The sequence below is a fragment of the Rhamphochromis longiceps genome, linkage group LG3, assembly GCF_057381845.1.
Source record: "Rhamphochromis longiceps isolate RC_006_pf linkage group LG3, R_longiceps_female_GT1.1, whole genome shotgun sequence".
NCBI lineage: Eukaryota > Metazoa > Chordata > Actinopteri > Cichliformes > Cichlidae > Rhamphochromis > Rhamphochromis longiceps.
Genome location: NC_140559.1, coordinates 26,840,708 through 26,865,260, shown reverse-complemented (window position 1 = coordinate 26,865,260; position 24,553 = coordinate 26,840,708). Strand labels below are relative to the sequence as shown.

The 24,553-nt window shown below is 36.8% G+C and overlaps 2 protein-coding genes across 2 annotated transcripts; one reads left to right on the top strand and one right to left on the bottom strand.

Moving 5' to 3' along the window:
• Positions 1-5,328: 5,328 nt before the first annotated feature.
• On the top strand, positions 5,329-9,737 carry LOC146673725 (low affinity immunoglobulin gamma Fc region receptor III-B-like). Its single transcript, XM_085402313.1, has 7 exons — positions 5,329-5,350; positions 5,740-5,802; positions 6,489-6,743; positions 6,912-7,160; positions 8,256-8,432; positions 8,748-8,780; positions 9,598-9,737. Exons 1-7 carry the CDS (start codon positions 5,329-5,331, stop codon positions 9,669-9,671), a joined length of 873 nt encoding a protein of 290 aa, XP_085258439.1. The 3' UTR covers positions 9,672-9,737.
• A 3,517-nt stretch (positions 9,738-13,254) lies between these two features.
• Positions 13,255-23,586, bottom strand: LOC146673724 (uncharacterized). Its single transcript, XM_085384587.1, has 9 exons — positions 23,437-23,586; positions 22,578-22,660; positions 22,342-22,458; positions 21,061-21,109; positions 20,530-20,536; positions 17,955-18,296; positions 17,028-17,309; positions 14,871-15,239; positions 13,255-13,349 (listed from the first exon to the last, which is right to left on the bottom strand). The coding sequence occupies exons 1-9, from the start codon at positions 23,584-23,586 to the stop codon at positions 13,255-13,257; spliced, it is 1,494 nt and encodes a 497-aa protein (XP_085240713.1).
• Positions 23,587-24,553: the final 967 nt, after the last annotated feature.

Here is a 24,553-nt window from a genome sequence, read left to right as displayed (position 1 = left end):
GTCCTATGGACAGATTCCCACACCTGAGCTGTAGATCTCTGCAGCTCGTCCAGAGTCACCATGGGCCTCTTGGCTGCATTTTTCTGATCAGCGCTCTCCTTGTTCGGCCTGTGAGTTTAGGTGGACGGCCTTGTCTTGGTAGGTTTACAGTTGTGCCATACTCCTTCCATTTCTGAATGATCGCTTGAACAGTGCTCCGTGGGATATTCAAGGCTTGGGAAATCTTTTTGTAGCCTAAGCCTGCTTTAAATTTCTCAATAACTTTATCCCTGACCTGTCTGGTGTGTTCTTTGGACTTCATGGTGTTGTTGTTCCCAATATTCTCTTAGACAACTTCTAAGGCCGTCACAGAGCAGCTGTATTTGTACTGACATTAGATTACACACAGGTGCACTCTATTTAGTCATTAGCACTCATCGGGCAATGTCTATGGGCAACTGGCTGCACTCAGACCAAAGGGGGCTGAATAATTACGCACACCCCACTTTGCAGTTATTTATTTGTAAAAAATGTTTGGAAAAAAAAATTATATTCTATTACAAGTATATTCTAAAAACTAAAGTATTTAAAAAAAACAAAAAAAAAAACAAGCCACTGTAATATCATATATAGTTTTTAGAATATTTTCTGTATGGCCATCTCAAATTTCCATAAATATTGTGTCAATATGTGTCACAATATTTGTGTCAATATGCAATGTGAAGATATGCTCATTGCCTACTAGAATATTTACACGTTTACATTGCTGTGGCAGAATTTTGGCCCACTCAGACCTGAGCCAGTAAAATGTACTGTTGTGTACTTGAGAAACTTGAAATTCTAGAAAGGTTTGATCCAACCCATCCCAACTATCGTGCAAATGTGGGGGTTTTTTTGCTTACAAGTGCACCTCTATATTTAAAACTAAGAAAAAACAAGATAATGACATGTATAGATTTGGCAGCACAATGTTTTAGATGTTTTTTTTGTATCAATAGATATTATACTTTTCATGAATGTTTTGACAACCATAATTCTTTAGTTAAAACCAGGTGTCCTGAAAGCCTAAACACCCGATAGTTAAACAACAAAAATAATTTCTAATGAATGAATATTAGGCCTTAACATACTGTATAAATGTTTCAGTTAATTCTGTTAATTTCAGTTAATTCTGTGATACTGGAGAGTCCAACTTTCCCTGTCATGGAGGGTAAAACTGTCACCCTGTGCTGTAAAAAGAAAGGAGCTCTTCTAAACCACATAGCTGATTTCTATAAAGATGATCTGAAAATTGGAACTGGCTATTCTGGGAAGATGGTCCTTCACAATGTATCCAGGTCTGATGAAGGACTCTACAAGTGTATAATCTCTGGGGCTGGAGAATCACCAGAGAGTTTGTTGATTGTGAAAGAACAAAAAAGAGAAGGTAATAAGTCTTGAATTTAATATGTTCTGTATATTGTATTGTGAAGTGTAATTATAGGCTTCATCATTTAATAATTGAACAAAATTGTGTACTGTAATTTGTTTTTGGTTTATCTTTTGTCATTTTAATTATTTGATTCTGCCTGTAGTAAAAGATTAGCGCATCTTAAAACTGAATGAACTGAAAATTGCATTCAGTTTAGATGGGTTGCCAGTGACCTTATGAATGTTGGAAGGTTAAATTATATAAATATTGACAAGCCCTATCTTGTCTAGTTGTTGCTTTAATCCTGGAGACTTCTGCTCATCCTGTGATGGAGGGCGAATCTGTGACTCTGTTCTGCAAAACCAAAATGGCTTTTGCTAGCCTTGCTACTTCCTTCTATAAGGATGACATCTTCATTGGTACCAACTCTATGGGAAACATGACCATTAGCACAGTCTACAAGTCTCACGAAGGATTCTACAAGTGCAGAATATCACGAGTTGGAGAATCATCAGAAAGTTGGCTGTCTGTCCAAGGTGAGGTGTAAATGTTTCAAAATAAAATCCTTACATTTCATACTTATATCTGTTCACTTTGTAGTAAACTTATATAATAAACTTTATTGATCACATTTAAACTTGACAAACCTATATCATTTTAGTCATACTGGGAGCATTGTCAGTTTTGTCAACTGTGTCACTGTTCTGTCCAGCCATCCAAGCATTGCTCAAAATAACACGTAGGCTGGTTGTATTTTAAATTAAAGGATTAGCAAAACCTACATTCGGAGATAAATGCTCATGAATTCTGAAAAGCACGCTTTATCATTCAATATTATTATGTACCATTATTTAACCAACATAACTAGATTCTTTTAAAAAGTGCATTTTGCATGGCAAGGTTTTATTTATATATTTTTTAAGTAATCTTACAATGGGATAGAAATATTTTTTTAAATTTAGGGTATCATGATGTTAGAAGAGACACCATGGTGTGAAAGACGATGCAAAAAGAAAAATTGCAAATGTTTCTTCTTAATATGCAAATTTCTGGTCTCTTTGCAGGGCTTCACAGAGATACTAATCTCTTTTCTGACAACTTTCGTGATCTCCTCCTCCTCTTAAGGGTTGTTTTCACTATTGTGATGGTGGCTCTGCTGCTGCTTTTGGTGGGACTCCTTCACTGTGGGAAACTCAGCTCTAGACCAGAAATTACACTCATAGATAAAAAAATCAGCCATATAAATGTTTTTAAAGCCCTTGCAGCCTTATGCTGTATACATCCTGAAAAAAGACCAGTTGTTATGATTAAAAGCCTTAAACCCACATTACCAATACATTCATGCCCATGATCATGTATATAAGCTTTTAACTGTAACTATATAGATAGATAGATAGATAGATAGATAGATAGATAGTCAAACCCATACTTGAATCCTCAGCAAGTCATCTGTATCCAGTAGTGATGGTAAATTTGTTTTTTTTTACTGAATCAGGTTTTAATGAGTCACTCACCAAAGTGAATCGGACTTTTTGAGTCACTGAGTCAGTTGACCAGAGAATCCAAAAAATGTACATTTTCACTCAAACTTAATTTGTTTCTCTTTTCATGTATATCCTACTGCTAAGATGAGTGATTCTAAAAGAAAACAACTATTTTATAGAACAAAAAAGAGCAAAAAAAATTCTATAGGGAACATTTATTTTGTTTATTTTTATTTTATTAGTATTTTCCTTAAATGTGTCAAATATATATTTTCTCATCTAAATGTCCACTGAGCTGTGAGCCAGGGAGCGGTAATGCGCCTTAACATTGGTGCCAACCAAGAAGAAGAAGAAGCTGTGAGCCAGGAGGGAGGGGGTGAGTGAGTGAGTGATTCATTCGTGCAATGATTCAGCACAGGAGGGAGGGGGTGAGCGCGTCCTGAGTGATTCCTTCGCACTATGATTCAGCACGGGAAGGGAATGAGTTAGTGAGTCCTGAGTGATTCGCGTACCCTACAAATCAGCACAGGAAGGGAGGGGGTGAGTAGCTCAAATGTGTTGTTAGCATGTTAGCAGAGCGATGCTACTGTGAACCGAGGAGCTATTGTCTTGATGTGAGATTCTACTCAGGGTTTTTTCTTCCATTTCAGAGCAGAAATGTTTTTGTTAAGATACTGGATGTTGTGTTTTTCTCCACAATTTTAATTATAAGCTAGATATATTTCTAATAATGAAACTAACAGCAAGAGGGATGAGTCAGTGAGTCAGTTGGAGTTGAGTTACTGACTCATGAATGATTCAAAAGTGATTCTCGAGTATTGAACCATTCGTTCATGATTCTTCGCATCATTACTTACTACATCATCACCACTAAGCGTCCCTAGGCTAGGCCACCATGCTAACCAACCCTACGTTATATATAAGTGAGTGTGGCTCCGGCAGATCCCAGGAACATCTATCTATCTATCTATCTATCTATCTATCTATCTATAGATATATATATTAGGGGTGCAACAATACATGTATCGGTATTGAGCTGTTCAATACAGTGCTTTCGGTTCGGTACGCATATGTATCGAACAATACAAAATTTTTTAATTTATTTTATCAACTTTTATTCTGACGATGCTGTCTGTGTTGAGAGCTCAGTGGATCTGCGTTCGACTACTCCGCCTAGCCTGCACTGTCGAGCGCAGATCCACTGAGCGCAGCGCAAGCTAGCAAGACAGAAGTTAAGCTCGTTGCAACATGGCAACTGCCTCAACGCTACCCGAAATTGAACCTCCCCCACCCTCATTCAGATCTGGCGTTTGGAACTATTTTGGTTTTCATGTGACGTATGACCCTGAAGGTAAGCGCGTCATGGAAAAAAGTAAAACAGTATATCAGATGTGCCACGCGATGCTCAATTACATTGGTGGGAACTAGTGCGTTAGCACAGTTTGCTCGTTAACGTGTTGACGCTGTCCAGCCCCACGCACGGGGCGATCCGCGGTAGCTCGTTAACGGAGATTTGCCGCATTATGGAGTGCATGCGCGAGGTCAAAGAATGGCTCCTAGGAAACTCTCTTATCCTAAATGATAAGAAAACTGAAATCGTGGTATTTGGCAGCAACATTCCTCGTGGCTAACTTCGTGATGCCTTTGGTTCCCTTACCAGCTCCCTTTCTGACACTGTTAGCAATCTGGGCGTGTTGCTTGACAGCTCGTTCAAACTCGATAAACAAGTGTCTGCTGTAGTTAGATCTAGTTTCTACCAACTCCGTCTCATCTCTAAGGCTAGGCAGTATGTTCTGCATAAGGACCTGGAAAAGCTCATCCACGCCTTTGTGACCTCAAGGCTGGATTACTGCAACTCACTTTATTTTGGTCTTCATTCTGCCCTCCTTCATAGACTGCAGACAGTCCAAAATGCTGCAGCACGCATTCTGACCAGAACTGGGAAGTTTGCCTGTATCACTCCTGTTCTAGCTGACCTGCATTGGCTACCCATAAAATACCGCATCCGCAATTTAAAATACTGCTGCTTACGTTTAAAATTACCAACAACACAGCACCGAGCCACCTTAAGGAACTCCTTAAATCGTATGTTCCTGCCAGAGCATTAAGATCATCTACTCAGTTACTCTTGGTGCAGCTTAGATCTCAGCTGAAGTCTAGAGGTGACTTTGCTAAGGCCTTATAATACTCATGTTACTGCTCTGTCTCTTATGTTAAGCACTTTGGTATACCGCTGGTTTTTAAATGTGCTCTATAAATAAAGATTGTTGTTGTTGTATGTCTTGTGTGAAGTAACAGTGGCTCTTCCTTCTGACAGTTCAAGAGATAGGTTGACAAAAAACAAAATCCCCCACATGTAGCTGTGGCTTCTATGCTGCACAGAAAAAGGGAAGTACTACCCTGTCACGTTTTACTTGTATTCAGTTAAATAGTGAGGCCCATGTGAGGTACAATATGGAGCTCTGCATCAAACTGAGTGAGTACTGATCCTCATTTGCATCTGAATCAACATTCAAATAAAATCCATGGATGTGTGTGTCTATTAAGCGGTTTGTTAATGCTTTTTTCAGAAGTCACATTTATTTATAAAGCACAGTGCATGTGAATTTAAACTGAGTGATTAATACGATTTTTATATGATGCAAGTGTTAATTCTGTTGCCTTAAAGAAACCAGATCATTTGGTAACTTTAAATTGCTTCTGCTGATCGCTGTCAGCTGGACACTGAACTAAAAGTATATAAAAGCCAGACTAGTATTATTGCTATTATTATTAGCAGCAGTAGTATTAGTATTTTTTGCTGTTGAGATTCCATGTCTTACATATAAAGACATCTGTAATGTGTCATTTTTTTTGTCTCTACAGTGGTGAAAATGCTGTTGCTGCTTATAGCTCAAGACCATAAATATTGTATGTATGCTAAAGAATGTAAGACAAACTTTTGTTAACAGAGACAAATGTCTGTAAGAATACACTTACTGGTCACTTTATTAGGTACACTTTGCTTGTGCCTGGTTGAATGTAATGACAAACCTGTTGTTGAATCAGTGATGCCTCGGTGTGAGTGCCATCATGACACTGCACATTAAACCCGATTTTCATTCCAACCTTTACTCCCTTCAAGCTGGGAAAATGTAACGGTCAGAAAAACAATACCAACATAAATTGCTATTATACTATTTGTATTGTTACTTTAAGGGTGCTATCATGAAATCAAGGGGTGCTTGAAAAAAATGTATATCTATGATAAATCTGTGACTCACAACAACCCATTTGGCACCATGCCACATTCAAAGTCTCTCAGATCATTTTGTTTTCTATTCTAATTGTTGATTTGACTGATTAGCCATTTTGCTAAAGAGCAGTTGAACATATGTCCCTAATAAAGTGACCGGTTAGTGTATATAACAATTACAAATACTAGACATGGCTTATCTTTCTATTTCCTAAGAAAATGATTTGGAAAAAAAAGTATATTGTACTTTTATTGTACTGTACTTGCAAGTGGGTGGTCCCTATTAAATTCACTTTTTTTGAAGAGTAGATATCAATCTCTTCATCTAGTCATTTTTTTATTTAATTTTATCCATTTACTTATTTTTGTGTGTGTGCAGCAGAAGGAGCTTATCTTCATGTTCATCCAAATAGACTGCAGTTCTTTGAATATGACTCCATCTCATTAAACTGCTCGGGGTTTCATGGCCCAGCAGAATGGAGAGTGATCAAAAAGCTTGGCTTAAATTCTACTCAGTGGGAAACATCAAAAAAATTCTTGTACATTAAACCTGCCTTTAATTCACACGGTGGAGAATACTGGTGTGAAAATGAAGATGGAGAGAAAAGCATGACTGTCAGCATCACCATCACTGGTATGTTTACTAACCACTAACTTCACATTTTTCCAAAATTTCAACATGCTACTAAGACTCAAAAATCAAGATGGACTTGAGTTAAATGTGTTTTTACAGCCATCTTAACTTTAGTCAGGGGGGATGTCAATGTATTCATTTTTATTATAAATCTTCTTGTTTTTTGAGGAGGAGATGTGATCCTGGAGATTCCCGCTTTTCCTTTTATGGAGGGAGATTTTGTCACTTTGGGCTGTAGAAAAAAAGGAATGCCTTCCAGTCTTCCACCTGATTTTTACAAGGACGGTCACTACTTGGAAACTGGATATGCAGGAAAGATAACCATTCCCCATGTTTCCAAGTCTAATGAAGGACTGTACAAGTGCAGCTTTTCTGAATCTCAAGGGAAATCACCAGAGAGTTGGATGGCTGTGACAGGTGAGCTATGACATTTTTTTAGCACAATGGATGCATAATATTTTCAAATAAACTATACAGTTCTGCATTTGAGCAAATGCAATGCACAAATATACACGCAATAGTCTCTTTGCTATATTCTAAACTTTGTGTAGTGGTGCTAGAAGAAAATTAAAGTTTTAAAACAGGTCTCTGCAGTCTCTGCTTGCATGTAAGAATATAAAATATCAGGCATACTAAGGAAATGCTTGAACTGAATTTTATTCAAGAATAAAGCCACACTTTGGGGTTTGTAAAGTTCTAGTTTTGTAAGGCACAGTGTTGCTTTGTGCAACATCAACATCAGCCTTCAACCATAATTATAATTTTCACTCTTTCATGTCCTACTATATAATGTTCAGATTTAGCATAGATTATGATTGAGTAAGTGGAGATAATATTTCATCATTATTATTTTTTTAACATAAGTTAGATAACATTGTCCTGGTTACATTAGTTAACTCGAAGAAAGGTGTATTTAGCACATAGAGGGTGGAAAAGGTGAGTAAAGAAGAAATACTCAATGCATCATGGGAATCCCCCAGTAGTGTAGACCTATTGTAGTGTAAATAAAGGTGGATTCAGGAGCAACTGATCCAGCCCAAATCTTAAGTCTAATCTTAAAAGTAGAGAGGCTGTCTCCCCAACCTAAACTGGAAGTTGGTTCCACAAAATAGGGGACTGAAAACTGAAGGCTCTCCCTCCTGTTCTACTTTTAAATACTCTAGGAACAACAAGTAAGCCTTTAGTCCGAGAGGGAAACGCTCTAATGAGGATTTTTTAAGGACATCTTGATAATAATGAATTACTCCAGCATAGAAGTAATAAATGCATGAACAAGTTTTTCAGCGTCACAATCCTATCTCCAGAATTATTAGAATGAATCGTCTGCTGACCATGACTGTGCAAAAGGTCATTGCAGTTTCTTTTGAGTTATTGATTTAGTTGATCTAGTGAGAAACTAACACTGTCTTCACTCACGTCAAGGGAATATAGATTAGATTGTTATCCATTTCATCATCTTGAAATACTTAACAAAAATTAACAAAATACAATATTGTATATTTATTGTGTTAGCAGCACATGTTGCTCCCACACCTCAGGAGACAATACCTCAAGATGATCAAGAGACTGAACAGAAGAGCTCTCCATCCAGGTCCACTGGACTCTCCATCATATTGCCTGCTATGTTGATCATTTTGGCTGTGGATGTGATAATAGTGGCTGGACTACATTACTGCCAGAAACACACAGGTTTCTTTCTTTCTATATTTGTGCATTTACTTATTTATTGTGCCAATAATTTAAGGTGAACAGAAAATTAAATAATACAATTTAATTCATATGATGTTCATCGAGGTAGATATCAGAAGAAGTCTTTTGCTCAGTTTGGATGTGCAGTAAAGCACTTATAATAACAATAGATTAATATGTTCAGTAGCAAAACAAGGCAGAAAGAGAAATAATTTTTGGAATTATTAAATGGATGTTTATTAATGTAAGATTACCTGTTTGTTCTTTAACTTTTTATTTATTGTTCTTCTTTTTATTTTATTTTGTTCCACCTAGTAGCAAGCTCTTACGCTGTCATGTCAGTAACAGGTGAGTAGTTTATAAATTCAAGATTCAAGGTCTTTATTGTCAATACAACAATATACACAGTATACAGCGTACCAAAATGCCGTTTCACCACAAACCCCCCATTTTGCATTTATGAGAATATAAAAAATAGACAGTGTTGGGGAATACATTACGTTACGTATTTAAAATACAAAATATGAGTAAATCTATTCAGTTTAAAAAGGTGGTATTCAGAATACAGTTACTTTGTTGAAATAAAGGGATTACATGGCGGTATTTTCTTGTTTCATATATTAGGCTATGCCCTCTCTATTTTTGGTAATTCCACGCCGGTGGAAACCCAAACAAAAAAACGTGGTCATGTGCAATTGCAGTAAAGTGAGATGATTGTGCAGTAGGTATTGAATACAAGGTTCAGGTTATGGTCAGGTTTTAGTAGAGAAGACAAGCCAAAGACATGTGCAAGGTGTAAAATTTGCAAATATAGCATAATGTAGATGTGTTCAGTGACCATGTGACTGAGGTGTGCGAATAAGCATATTGTTCCAAGGTCCAGTTTGTAGTAGATTTGTGGAAGTTTGTGTTGTTTTTGAGTCTTTTTGGTGAGTATTGTAAAAGTGTTTGTAAGAGTGTTTATGTTTATTTTATTAATCTTACACTCATCTCTCCTGCGAAGTTTTGAGTCTCAGTGAACTAATTGTAAAATTAGGAAGCTGTAACACAGTATCACCAAGAGTGAGTGTTTTTATGTGAGAATGTCTTTCAAATAGACTAATGAGTAAGTTATCTTTCTGTCACCACATACTACTTATTTCAAAACTTTTTTTATCTGTTTCAGTGTATGAAAATGTTCAGGTAACTCATCTACAAATGGATACCTACAACAATGAGACAAAACAGAAAAAGAAATGAGGTACTCATTTTACATTTTATTATTATTATTATTATTATTATTATTATTGTTACTTTATTTAGGAAAACCATATAGGAAAACTATATATTTTTCTATAACTTATAGAAAATATATATCTTAAAATATGATGATAATCATGATATCATAATTTATAGTGTTCTGTATTTGACATATATTTATATTTTTGATTTGCTTGATTGTTGACTGACAATGGGACACAAAGAGCATTATATTAGTGTTGAAATAGACACGAACCTATTCAGGGTGTGCCCCACTTGCTGGGGAAGTGGAATTAGTAAGAAAGCTCCTCCAGATGATGATTGTTATGAATTGACAATGAATAAAACAAATTACATTAAATTAAAATATCCAGTGCCAAGTCAAGTCAGTTCATTTATAAGCACAAAAAAACAATACTGACCAAAATACTGTTCAACTATATCATGAAAGCAATAATAACAACACAATACACATAACCACAAGAAAAAACTAAAAAGAAATGTGAAGGCTCAGTCTAGATTGAATGCCAAGGCATGAAAATTAGTGTTGAAACAGGTTTTGAAAAGTGTTACTGAGTGTTGGTGAGGTCCTAATAGGAGGCCAGGCTGTTCCAAAGTTTACGGGAAGCTAGAACAAAGATACAAATTCCTCTCTTCTTTAACTTCTTGGTACAACCAGAAGCAATTTAATGACTGAAACAAATAAAATATTACAATCAAATCCAAATGCACAGGCATTTGGATTTGGATTTTATGTTTTATCCTAAGAGCCTCAGTGGGTAAAAACTAGCTCTGACATCAGCATTTTCTTTCTTAAATGTAAAGATATTGTCAAAAACCACGCTTAATACCAAATGTGTTTTTCAGAGGGTCAAGATCACCTTTGAAGTAGGAATCTACAATTAATAAAAGATCACTGAACATGATTAAAAGTGCTGATTCTGCACTATGATGCGCTTCTAAACCACTCTGAAATGATCCATCCAAGTGATGGTTGAATAGATTTCTGATTTTCATGCTTTTCATGTTGCTTTAGCATTTACTTTCATCTATTCAAGATTGGTTGCTCTTAAGCCACCAGCTTAGAAGTAAGAGCTACGTGTATCTTACAACACTTACAACTCAGCTCTCAATACAGATGAGTTTGAGTTGAACATGTTTACTGGCAGATGTCTGACATGGAAAAAAAAAAAGAAATAGGAAAGAAGTGACTAAAGATTAAGTTTATCTAAAATTCCACCGTATCAAAACATGTGTGTTTTAGTTAAAAGGTATTCGATAATTATTTAGCATTTGTTTTTAATTTTAAAATCTGTTGCATACAAAAGGCAGGGCATGCACTTAACAGAGTCCAATAAATAATAAGTGAATATTATAGTAAACCCAATTTGCAAAGGTCAACTTTAAGTGCTATTTAACTACAGCAAAGAGCCATTTTTATTATGTTAATTGCTATAGGTGTTATTAGGTGTTATCTTCATATAGTATACTGGCAGCTGCATTTATGTTTGACTCGTTGACTTCAGTTACAATACATGTGACTTCTGGAAGAGCAGTTGCATAACTTTTTGTAACTTCTATGGCCAGTTTTCTTATATTGGGCATGTAATACACTGTCCTGTATAAACTTATTTTTTAGCCCATGTGTCTCTTTATTTGTACCTGTATGATGTGGATCTATTAATTATACATTTAGAAGACATGTACATGTATTAATTAGAAACATAATAAAAATACATTTTCAGATTCAGTTTATACAATGGAATATAGAAAACAGCATATTTGTCAGATATATACACTACTGGAACTTTAACATTATGCACTCCACACTTTATATAAATGCCACTTGTTTTGCACATATTCAACTCTGTATATTTTATATATTTTATTATTATTATTATTATTATTATTATTATTATTATTATTAATTTATTTTTTAATTTTTTTTTAACTATTTAATTTGTAAAAATGTGCATACACACACACACACACACACACACACACACACGTAGGAAAATATTTAGTATACACATCCAGAAATGCATACACTATTATATATTGTACATATATTTATTAGTTTCAGGTTGGCCATTCTTGTATTTTGCTCGTTTGTGTTGTTGTGTTTGCACATCTCTGTTGCTTGTGGGGCTCGCACACAAGAATTTCACTCGCATGTGCTGTGCCAGTGTGCCTGCACATGTGATGTGACAATAAAAAGTGATTTGATTTGATTTGATTTGATTTGATATGTTCATGAATTTATGACATATCAAGACTAAAACAAACAAAAAAGAAACCTTGAAAAGCAACAAACATTTAGAATTACTATTCTTAAAATGTTTCAACATTTCAAACTTATATTTGCCTTCCTATTAGAGCTTCAATTTTTGTTTTTTAAGGTAGTGGTTTATTATAGTTTAGCAGTTATACCACAATACAGTTTTACTTTATATGCTGGTAGATACTGTGGTTATTGTGAATATAACCGTTGGATGTTCGCTTAACCTGAAGTAGACATGCAGTGTGACAGATATAACTGTGGCTTAAGACATTAGAATATATATAGAATGCAATTTAGAGTTCCAATTTAGAGGCCCTTTAGAGGTCACCTGCCCTCTAAATGCAATAAATAAAAATAAAACTTCTTTTTATAATAAAAGTAAAAGAGAAATATATCTATAAGATAACATCATGCAGCAGTGGATTTCTCAGTCTGTCTTGACTCTGGACACTTGCAGTTTTTACACATGGAAATCACATGTGTGCTAAGATGCAGGATTAGAACACAGGTTTAATCCGAATAAACTACTATTTTTCTGCTCGTTTCTCCTTATAAAAAACGTCCTTTTAGCACCACCGATATAACCAGATAAGGCAGCAAAATAACTGAACTAACATTATCATTAGTGTAAATGATCCCGATGTTTGTGGAGGACCGTAAAAGTGATATTCAGCTGAGCATCATGGCCCTCCTGTCCTCCACAGCTTTCTGCCAGTGTTCAGACAGCATGAACGGTGTGCATTCTAAAGTAGAGGCTTTTAAAGCAAGTAGAATGTGAGTTCTATTTGACGGACTGACTGACAATGAGAACACAGCTGAACATAATCTGACACATAGGAAGTAGAACATGTGGAAAATAAACAGTGAACATGAATGAACTGAAAACACTGGGTCACAACCCAGGAACCCTGACATTACTCTTCGTCATGCTGTTTGAGCATTCAGCCATTTTTGCAACAAAATTATCCACTACCACACTTTCCGCATCAGCTTTGTCAAGTTAGTGACTGATTTGTTTATTCTTTTAGCTTTTGCTGCATTTTTCTATTTGTTTTCTTTCTTTGTAATCTTTTTTCGATTTCTGTTGTGTTTTGTGGTGTTTTTAATTTGATGGTGTTTTCTTGCACTCCTTTTGGCCTCTCAGGACCACTGTAACTTTTGCTATTTTTTGTTAAGTGCCATGGTTGGTTTACTTTGCCTTAGGATTGTGTGTCCAGAGTCAAGAGCGACTGAGAAATCCATCAAGGCGAGAGGTGCCCAGACACAAGGTTTTTCTACTCTTGATGATACACCAGGACAAATTCAACAGTGTGAGGAAGAGGAGAGGAAGAAGTGCCAGCTCAGAGATATATAGAAGAGCGGAGGTGAAGACACAGACTGCTCTTTCTTGATGAAGGCTGTTAGAAAAGTTTAAAATAATTAGCAATGGTTAAATAAATAAATTAGCACTGGGCAGTGAAAAGGTATACATTTAAAAAGTTAAAGTGTGTAAGCACTCGCACCAAAATATCCCTGAAAATAAACGTCAAGCATATTAACTTCAGTTTTATGTTTCTTCAGTTAAACATGAAATATTTTTGCTTTATCTATGTGTTTGTTTCATATTGCTGTTTATACGCTTTATATATTTTGTGATAAGTTATCTGCTGCATTACATCGTATTTTATAAGCATGTTATACATCTGTATCATGCTCTGTTAGACCCATTCAGCCATTTAAGGATCAAATATCTTTTCCATCTGACCTAAGAAAATTATATGTCATGATTTTCTCACCCCAAAGGGATACAGGCTATTCTTCATTTTATCAGCAGCTTACTCGTTTATAAACAAGAAGGCCCAGAGGTAGCACTGACGGTTGCCAGAATACTTTATAGTATGTAACTTTATTTGTTGTGTTTATGAAATGTATAGTTTTATTTTTTGAAGAACCTTTTGATGTAATGTGATGTGCATTATGTGTTGAGTCATGACTGAATGGCTGAACTGCAGCACAGAAATAAATGAGATCTAATCTGGACAAGATGATAACTTTGATTTCTTCTCTATTACAGCACAGTTTTTAAATAAATAAATAAATAAATAACTGCCTTCAGAAAATGTCATCAGAAAAATGCAAAAAGATATTAAATTTTTTATTCAGTTAAACCTTTTCACCAAAAGAGCAAATGGCTCTTGCTAGAGATTTAATCAAACAAGCTGAAAAAAAAGAAAGCTCAAACTTTACCTTCATGTATTTGAAAAACCCCACATCTAAAGTTGCATTCATCTTATTTAACTCTACTCAAATAAAAAAATATTGTTAGGTTAATATTGTTAGGTGTGGGACGGAGAGATTTCGCAGGTCTTTCCTCCCCACTGCTGTCAGACTCCACAACAAAGACTTTAACTGAACAAACACACACATCCACACATGTGCAATAACACTAAGTGCAATAATCTTTTCTGGCATCGTTGTATTTTTACTCAGTTGTATATAGCATTCGTATTCTATTTTTATCTTATTGTATATTTTTATTCTATTTTATTCTACTGTATATAGTATATTATTTTATTCTATTCTGTACAGCTGTGTACTGTATTTATTCTTATTGTATTCTAATTTTTGCGTCATAACTTTTGCACTGTCCACTTCCTGCTGTGACAAAACAAATTTCCCACGTGTGGGACTAATAAAGGTTATCTTATCTTATCTTATATACAGTACATCTATAATATGTGTGTGTGTTTGTTTTAGCACCTGAGTTGTTTTTTTAAGTAGTTGTATATGTTGTATTTAAATGTTTAAGGTTTCCTGGTTTGACTCTAAATTTGATTTCTTATGAATAGTTTCTTTCTGTTTCTTTATCTCTGGCAGTTGCAAAATTATGTTTTCCTTCTGTTTCTCTGCTATTGTTTTTATGTTTCTCATTTTATTACATGCTTGCTGCGTGCTAATCAGATGTCTTTCAATGTTTGTTTCCATCTCTCCATATGCTGCTCTTTGCTGTGGTAATTTGTGTTTGCTTTTAGTTATAATGCTTTTCAGATCCATGTATCCCTTTGCTCTGTCCTTTTCTGTGATCTTATCCACTTCCAGAAACTGCGTGCCCAGGTTCTCCACCTCAGATGCAAATGTATTGCTTTGATCTCCGAGTTTATCTTTCACTTCTTTCAGGTCAATCTGTTGTTTCATCAGTATATTAATCAGCTCCCCCAAGTCTTTCAGTTCTTCATCTTTCTTCTGTAATTCTTCAGACTTCTTCCTTTCTGCCACGAGCAGCTCTTCTACTTTCTGTCTCTTTCTTTCTGTGTAAACGCATAAATAGTTATTTTGTTGAAATTGGCAGAAAAAAATGTGTCACATAATTTAATTAAAACTTTTCTAATATGGTTTGAAGGAAGATTATGGACATTAAATATAGAATATTAGAAATTACCCTTCAACAAAACAGATTTTTTTGACATTTCATTGCTATAGATTCTGGGCCATGCATCTAGGATCAGGGGCTTTTTAAATGAATGCCATCTATCATGATACAGTAGGTACACTGGAAAGGTCACTAATGCTTATTCACATTAAATTATTAAGAGTTACCAGAGTTAGATACCTTTAGATCTGTTTTGTTTCCATTTCCACACAGAAATAGCTGCTGCAGTTAATATGAAACAAATTGCTAAGATAATGCTGACACGGTCAGCAGGAAAATGTGGAACTGCAACACAATCACCTGAAATGAAAAAGACAACGGAATTACATTTATACAAAAATCTGTTTCCCCAAAATTCTGGGGCTCTATAAATAATGTCTAAAAAAAAATCAAATAAGAGAAAAAAACATTTCTTGTCTTTCATATCTGAGTTAATAAAAATGATGCCAGAAGCAATTGTATAAGTGTATGGAATCAGAGGAGGTTGTTTCCTGTAGATTTGAAATTAAAAAATATATTTTTCATATTCTTAACGAACATACGAATTGGGGCAACTGAGACTTAGGAGGGTCGTCTACCAATCACAATGTTGGTTGCTCAGTCCCTGGCTACTCCAGTCTACATGTCAAAGTGTCCTTTTTGCCTCCACCCATTAGGAGTGTGTGCGTGTGTGCAAGTGTGAAACAAAGTGCTTTGTTGCATCTTAAAAAATTGTTTGCATGAAAGTGTGTTTGGATGAAGGAGCCTTGTAGTAAAAGGAGCTCTGAGTGCTCAAATAGACTAGAAAAGTGTTTTTTCTTGATCCTTTTCACTACAGATTAACAACAATTTTTAATGCAGTGATGGTTTATCTAGTTTCCTACGTGTATTGCATGTCTTGTTTATTGCCTGATGCATTATATAATTTCTTTATGGTTTTGTTATTTCATGTTAAGTTAAATTTTGGAGAGCCTTGGGCTTATTTAGTAAATTCTTTTTTGTGTTCCCATTCTGTTCATCCAGTCTTGTCTTTGTATGTTTGTCTGCACATTTAGCTATATTTAGTTTTATTTTGGTAACTGAGGTATTCTGTGTTGTTATTTTCACATCCCTCTACCTCCGTATGTCTGTAGTGTTCAGTCTGTCTCCATCTGTTCAATGTTGTGTCGTGCTAGCTGTGTGTTCCCAGGCTTTGTATTCCCAGTGTTTCCAGGCCTACCCAGAGCTCTCTTGTTCTGTATTCCCTAACCCACTCTCTGGTTTTGGACTTTATATATTCTTCAGATTTCCCTGCACCTGTTCGAGTTTGATTCCTGCCTTCAGCATTCTGGATTGGGGTCATCCTTGAACTGGTACACATAACATAGGGTCTTCAGATCACAGCCAATATTTCAGAGTGGAAAAAAACAAAACAAAACAAAAAAACACCCCTTCCATAGGGTATTTTGGTATTTAAAAAACAAACAAACAATTATGTCCAAACATCCACTGCCAGATGTTCCACTGGGTTCTTTTTAAATTATAGAGATTTTTAAATATTGTCGCTTGTGTCCATTTGGAAACATCTTTTTTCAGTTTCAAGATTTGATAATGATCTTTTTAGTGCAATCAATTAACTATAGCATTTTTAAAAAATCAAATTTTGTTGTTATTTATATTTCTAAAGATTAAAAGAAATACAATTTACCTGAAACACATATGTGTGTCTCTCTGCTCTGTTTCATATCCCTTTGCTGAACTCTGCATGTGAAGCTGTTTTTGTGTCTCTTCTCCACAGTCACTCTGCTGCTGACAGTATAGAGGTCATCAGGACCTCTGAGGGTCTCTGTAGGTCCAGCAGAGAGGAGGTTTCCCTCACCGTCCAACCACAGCAGCTCAGGCTCTGGATACCAGCCTGCAGACTCACACTGTAACACCACCCTGCTAGTGTTTATGTTGATTCCTGATATTGTTGGTAATGAAAGAGAGCCTGAGGATGCCAAAGAGAAGAATGTGTTTTTACAGAGCACAGTGTTTCTGGTCAATTATATCAGCAATAAAAATGTTTTAATCAGTTTGGATAAAGGTTCCCTCCAAGCGTACTGAGCAGAGTTATATGTTCTAACGATAATTTACTTCTGCAAATTGTTTATTTCCAGCTGGAAAATAAAGGTTGAACTGTTGCTAGAAAATGTCACAGTTCAAGAAACTGCCATGGTGCTATTGCCAGTTTCACACAAGGTCATAGTGTACAAAGCTCTATTAGGATGAAGATGGAAAGCTAAGATAAATTATTTTCAAAAATATTCAAAACCTGCATAGAATCAACCTTCTTATTTCCTGCCATATAATGCAAAAATCAAACAATATATGCACCATTGTAGTTGGTAAAGGACAAAGTGACTGGTGTGTGATAAAATAATGGAAAAAACCAGCAAAGACTGGACTGGATAAAGTTGATTACTTAAAACAGCTTTATATTAACTGCAACAGTTTCATGTAACTATACAGCCAAATGCTCCCCACGGCATATACAGAGACATCTTTGTAAGGATCACTTTACTGTGTGTTAAAGTTTTTCCTTTAATTTGTCATCAATTTGTATCTCACAGTGTAATGAAAAATGTCCACTTACCAACAAGAAGTTCAATGATAGATTCTTTGTGCTCTGAGGGAAAAAAGCATCTATATCTGCCATTATCAGAGTGTTTTACTATAGAGAGTTTCAGTGAAAGGTCTCCCTGCTTCAGTTTCTCAGTGGACAGTGATGTCCTTCCTTTGTAAGATGGGTTTTGATTAACCAGATGGTCTTGACCCTCAAACCACACATGGACAAATCTGGGATCCAAGTCAGGTCTCCCCCACTCCAGAATCTCAGAAACAGCGTCTGATGGAGGTTCTAGGTGGCATGGTAAGATGACATCCTCACCAACTAATGTGATTATTGTTTGTGATGGTGTTACTGTCTCAGACTGACCTGAAAAGCACAGGACAAAGTTTATATCTTACAGTCACATTAATGTTTGTGGATTCTTTGCAGCTGACTCTTGATTGTTTCATTTTATTTCTATTGTGCTGATGTATATGTGCAAAATCATGAAATATCTTCAAACCTCGTTTAACTTTATATTGAGTTTAAAGTATTCAAATTAGTTGAGGTTTGTGTAGAAGTTACCTGTCTTAATATCTATCAGAAGGAGCAGGATCACAGCATGGTGAAAAAACAAACAACATAACTGAGGTTTCAAGATGAGCTGGCCATACTGGGGAAACATCCTGGTGCTCTGGAAATAGAAAGAAAAGAACCATGGAAGAAGAACATACTTCAAACCTGATTGCACAGAGTGAGTTGACCTTAAATATTAAATTACTGTGATATCAAGTTTGTATATTCAGTAGTAAGCATTTTGTCAAAGATCAGTTAAAAATTCAGTGAATTATCATAATTTAAATTGTGCATACACTTCCTAGATCCACAGACCATATTATATCAGTAGAGACAGCTCCCCTAAAATACAATCAGCAGTCAAATTAGTCAAATGTATTTGTGCTATTCTGGTTACTACTGTAAGTGCGTAAATATAAATAAGTACCGCATTGAAATGAGTAGTGAAACAATAAAAAGTAAAATAAGGTCTGTGAGATTACTTGTTTAAAAAAATGCGAATTTGCTAATTACTTCTCTTAAGTCAGCAACAATTTACAACATAAAACAGATCATTCCACATAACTTAGTGATAGGATCGAACGGGTGCAGGTCTCGAAAAAAACCCCAAAACTGCTCAATGTGTGATATTCCGTGCAATATCCTCAGTTGGCAGCAAATGTTGTATCATAAGACCCTTAGTATCCAGTATCTAGCTAATATGTTATCATGGTATTGTAGCTATACAATGGCACATAGATGCACAGGTTTTTCTTGTCTTACGGCTCCACTTTTAATTGCTTTTTTGGGGTCACAGCTCTAGGCCTTTTATTCTGTTGTTAGTGCCAAATGCAATTTAAAATCAGCAGGGAAACACTAATTATCTTAATTGCAACATTTCCCAACAGTGTTATTTCCATTCCTATTTGAGGTTTGTGGGAAAATACACTCAACAAAAATATAAACGCAACACCTTTGTTACTGCTCCCATTCCCCATGGGATGGACGTAGAGACCTAAAATTCATTCCAGATACACAATATAACCATCCCTCCCAAACAGTGGTCACAAATCAGTCCAAATGTGTGGTAGTGGGCACATCTGCCATATTGAGATAATCCATCCCACCTCACAGGTGTGCCACATCAGGATGCTGATCTGACATCATGAGTAGTGCACAGGTGTACCTCAGACTGCCCACAACAAAAGGCCACCCTGGAATGTGCAGTTTTTTGCGCTATTGGGGGTCTGGGGACCCAGAACCGGTCAGTATCTGGTGTGACCACCATTTGCCTCATGCAGTGCAACACATCGTCGCATGGAGTCTATCAGATTGTCAATTGTGGCCTGTGGAATGTTGGTCCACTCCACTTCAATGGCTGTGCGAGGTTGTTGGATATTCGTGGGAACTGGTACACGCTGTCGTATACGCCGGTCAAGCACATCCCGAACATGCTCAATGGGTGACATGTCCGGTGAGTATGCTGGCCATGCAAGAACTGGGACATTCTCAGCTGCCATCTGCCCTGAACAATGTGAACCATGATTCATCCGTGAAGCGCACACCTCTCCAACGTGCCAGACGCCATCGAATGTGAGCATTTGCCCACACAAGTCTGTTACGGCGACGAGCTGGAGTCAGGTCAAGACCCAGATGAGGACGACGGGCATGCAGTTGAGCGTCCCTGAGACGGTTTCTGACAGTTTGTGCAGAAATTGTTTGGTTGTGCAAACCAATTGTTCCAGCAGCTGTCTGGGTGGCTGGTCTCAGACGATCTTGGAGGTGAACCTGCTGGATGTGGAGGTCCTGGGCTGGTGTGGTTACACGAGGTCTGCGGTTGTGAGGCCGGTTGGATGTGCTGCCATATTCTCTGAAACGCCTGTGGAGACGGCTTATGGTTGAGAAATGAACATTCAATGCACGGGCGACAGATCTGGTTGACATTCCTGCTGTCAGCATGCCAATTGCACGCTCCCTCATTGCTTGTGGCATCTGTGGCATTTTGCTGTGAGACAAAACTGCACATTCCAGGGTGGCCTTTTGTTGTGGGCAGTCTGAGGTACACCTGTGCACTACTCATGATGTCAGATCAGCATCCTGATGTGGCACACCTGTGAGGTGGGATGGATTATCTCAATATGGCAGATGTGCCCACTACCACACATTTGGACTGATTTGTGACCACTGTTTGGGAGGGATGGTTATATTGTGTATCTGGAATGAATTTTAGGTCTCTACGTCCATCCCATGGGGAATGGGAGCAAAAACAAAAGTGTTGTGTTTATATTTTTGTTCAGTGTATGTTGCAACCACAGATCTTCCCCTTGGTGCAATCTTTTTTCCCCCTTTTCATTTGGTCTTTTTTTCTTGCTGTGTGTGAGTGTGGTGTCTTGTGATAATTATACACTTGATCACAAAGTCCAGCACTGGTGATACATTAACAGCAAAAAGTAAAGGCAGATTAAGACAAGCAAGTAAAAAGAGATCTGAACTGCTGCCCACTTAAGAAAAAAACTGGTTGAGAGTTTTGTTTTTACAATGGCTAACAGAAGAAACACAATTTAATGAAAGCTTAGTGAACAAATACTCGAACAACAGTATAAATCAAGAGAACTAGTTTTATATTTACGTTTATCAAATTAGAACTACAACAAAAGAAGTACAGTTAAGATTAAAATAGAATCATATTTATGTAACTTTATACACTTACCAGTTGTTTCTCTGAGTGAGTTTGCACCTACGTTCAAAATGCTACACAGGATCTTCGGCTGTGCTGAACTTGAAAAGTGGAAGTGTGAACTTTGACCGTCTGTGTGATCTTTGGTACAAGGAACTGCTCCAACTATCATAAAATCACAGCCTTTGATATACAATAGTATTTTACAGCTCTCTGATTACAGATGATACAGTCGGGGTTATTGCTGCACGTTGCTAGGTCAACCAGTCAGACAATGGGTGGGGGTAATGATGTTACGTCTGACACTGAAGCTCTGAGGCATGTGTAAATGGGGCGTGTCCAAATGAAGCCTGTGTCGAGGTCTGTATCATTCTTTAGAATATCAAGTAACCAAAGATAAACAAGACCCGTTATCTGACTCAAGCAGTTCAGAAGATGTAACCAATATATTAGTTTAACAAAGAATAACTGTTATGGCCCAGGTCATGATGTTGTGTGTTGTTTGTGCTCCTCACACCTGAGGGTGGCGTTATTCGTTCTCTTTGTTTGTACCTATGTAAGTTCCAGGTGGAGCCGTACCATTGGCTGAGGATGTAATGAGGCTTTGAACTGGCTGATGGAGGTTTGGGCCTTGCTGCTGCAGTTTAGGCTTGTGTGTAAAGCTCAGGAGGTGTGTGCTAGCCTCTGTGTGGACCAAAGCTTGGATTATGACGTGGTTAGGCTACAGTATTGCTTGCTTTTGAATTGGTGCCTGAAGCGTACCAAGAGAAATTCTGACATTGTGGGAAAAGGGACAACCAGATATATATGAAGTTTGCACGTAAAAAAAGGTTGCTTTTTGATAAATGGTGTCAGGCTAGCAAGTCAAAGATTTTGCACAGCTGAGGTTTCTAGTGCTTTTGGGGGGTTTTAAGAAATGCTTGCTAGAGCATGTGGTATTTAATTTAAATGAACAAAAAGTTGAGTCTCTTGCAAACGCTGCTGTTTTGGCAGATGGATTTGGCCTCCTCTTCACAGGAGTGTTTTTTTTTTTTAAATCTCCGATACATCAGGACCCTATGGTTTCTCCTGGTGTGGGGAGGACATGGTCAGTTCTCAAGAACATACATGCTCCAATCCAGAAATTTGTATTAGATATTGGACACAGATGGTGAACTGCTGTCAGACCCTGAATAAATTGTGAAACGTGTCTGTGATTACTTGGGTCCAAAACTCGATGTTCCAGAAGAATATGTAGCCGCCTCTAATCTCTCAGTGGCACCATTAAGACGGCAGGACAGCAGGGCCTCTTCCCCATAAGAAATCTCTCCTCCACCACTAGCAGGAGAATGAATAGTGAATATCTTAAGGCTACTGCTTGTACAGATATCATGGCTGGCTCACACAAGCTTACTCTGCCACTGCCACAGGCCATGTGAGTTTACCGCCCCTCCCACCAGAGTTTACTCCCCAGTTGACTGTCGTGAAACAGGCGTAAATCAGTGACATTGTAAAACTTGCAATTATTGTAGGGCACGTTCTAACAAAACAACCAATAGATGTAACTGAATATCACATAATATCAAAAGACTAACTTAACACTGGGTTAAAACAACACAGATTTTTACTTTGCTCCGTTTTTGCATGAAATGGATCTGAGAAGATGTTGAGGGTGATAGTATTTTGAGATGCTGTCACCCAATAATAACATAAGTCTTGAATCAGTCTCAGAGAGGATGGCTAGTTGGGGATATGTGTGTGTGTTTGTATGTGTGTGTATGTATATATTTATATTACACAGGACTGCATATTACACACTGATCGATGATCATTTGTCCTATTATTATCAATCACACTGACTGAACAATGTTTATCACAGTTGGATCTTGGAGACGATGTAAATATTTGACAGAACATGAGGTGGAAATTACTTTATAAATTTAAACTGGAGTTTAATTTGAAGAAAAGACGAAAAATCGGGTAAAAATTCGTACTTGTAAGTTGAAACTTACACGCAGCCGTGAAACGTGAGTTTTACACATAGTTTTTTTGCTTTGTATATGTAAACAGACCTTACCAAAAAAATATCTAACTTGTGTAAATATGTTTTACAAACACAAATCTTTTTTTACACACACACAAATTCTAATTTATAGATGCAAAAACATCATATTTTCATATATTTTCATTTGAAGGTTACAAAACTCACAACTACACATTCTGATTTACAAGTACAACATATTTATGACCACAGTTTGAGCCCATACACATGGGAACCTCAAAGAGGCTGCCAGGAAAGCTGTAACAGGGAAATACCTGCAGAGAGTCAGGTAAGACCTGAAGAGTCAGCTGAATAGGAAGAACAAGATCCAGGCAATCAACACCTACACACTGTATCTCACCTGTGATCAGGTACTCTGGTGGGATAATAATCTGGCCAAAGGCAGAGATAAAAGCCACTGACATCAAGACAAGGAAGCTCTTTACCATCCATGGGGTTTCAGTTACACTTTACAGTTTAGAGTAAAACCATACATATTTAATCCCTGTAATATTCTGGATATTTATAATCTGTATATTGTTATATATTAGAGCTATTTCTTATATTTTGTAACTTTGTTATATATTGTATTATTTAATTTCAGTCTGTTACTGTTCTTATTATCTTGGAGAAGGAGGACGCACATAGTTTAATTAAGGATTAATAAACTATTCTTATTCTAATTCCTATTCACCCCAAATCCATCACCCTGAGTCTGTATGCTAAACCAAAGAAAGGTGACCGTGCATTAATGAGTGGCAGAACCACCGTCCAGGATGAGACAACAAACATCCATGAGTACATCAGGAAGACACAACAGATGATGTGCTTAGTGAATACCTCAGCTAGCAGACACCTGAGAAAGAAGGGGAGAAGGGGATGAGATGAGCCATCATGGAAGGACAGGCTGGCGGTATGTACCATCAGCAGATACAAGAAGTACTTTTCAAACCTCTCTACATGAGGTTTGAGAATTTTTCTAAATGTTTAAAGTTTCCTGATTTTGCTCTAAATTAAGTGTCTTCTTAATCTCATCTTTCTGTTTCTGTAACTCTGCCAGTTGTTTCTCGACTTCCAGTTTTCTTTGGGTCATGTTATCATGTATGTGCTGTGTTCTAAGAAGACGGTTTTCAATGTTTGCTTGCAGCTTTGAATTTGCTGCTTTTTTCTCTATTAATTTGTTTTTGCTTTCTGTTATTATTTCTTTCAGATCCATGTATCCCTTTGCTCTGTCACTTTCTGTGTTCTTATCCACTGACTGAAGCTTGTTTTCAATATCCTCCACCTCACCATCCACCACATCCCTTTGTTGTTTGAGTACATTTTTTACTTTCTTCAGTTCGTTTTCCTGTTCAATCAGTATATTAACCAGCTCCTCCAGGTCTTTCAGCT

Excerpts from the sequence above, each read along its gene's own strand:
- LOC146673725 (XM_085402313.1), top strand. The coding sequence starts at position 5,329 with ATGGAGCTCTGCATCAAACTGA. Across the intron at positions 5,803-6,488 it reads TTGTATGTATGCTAAAGAAT|CAGAAGGAGCTTATCTTCAT; the intron begins GTAAGACAAACT and ends GTGTGTGTGCAG. Across the intron at positions 7,161-8,255 it reads GAGTTGGATGGCTGTGACAG|CAGCACATGTTGCTCCCACA; the intron begins GTGAGCTATGAC and ends TTATTGTGTTAG.
- LOC146673724 (XM_085384587.1), bottom strand. The coding sequence starts at position 23,586 with ATGTCAGTGGCTTTTATCTCTGCCTTTGGCCAGATTATTATCCCACCA. Across the intron at positions 21,110-22,341 it reads ACATCGAGTTTTGGACCCAA|TTCTAATTTGATAAACGTAA; the intron begins GTAATCACAGAC and ends CTTTTGTTGTAG. Across the intron at positions 17,310-17,954 it reads TATCATTGAACTTCTTGTTG|GCTCTCTTTCATTACCAACA; the intron begins GTAAGTGGACAT and ends TGGCATCCTCAG.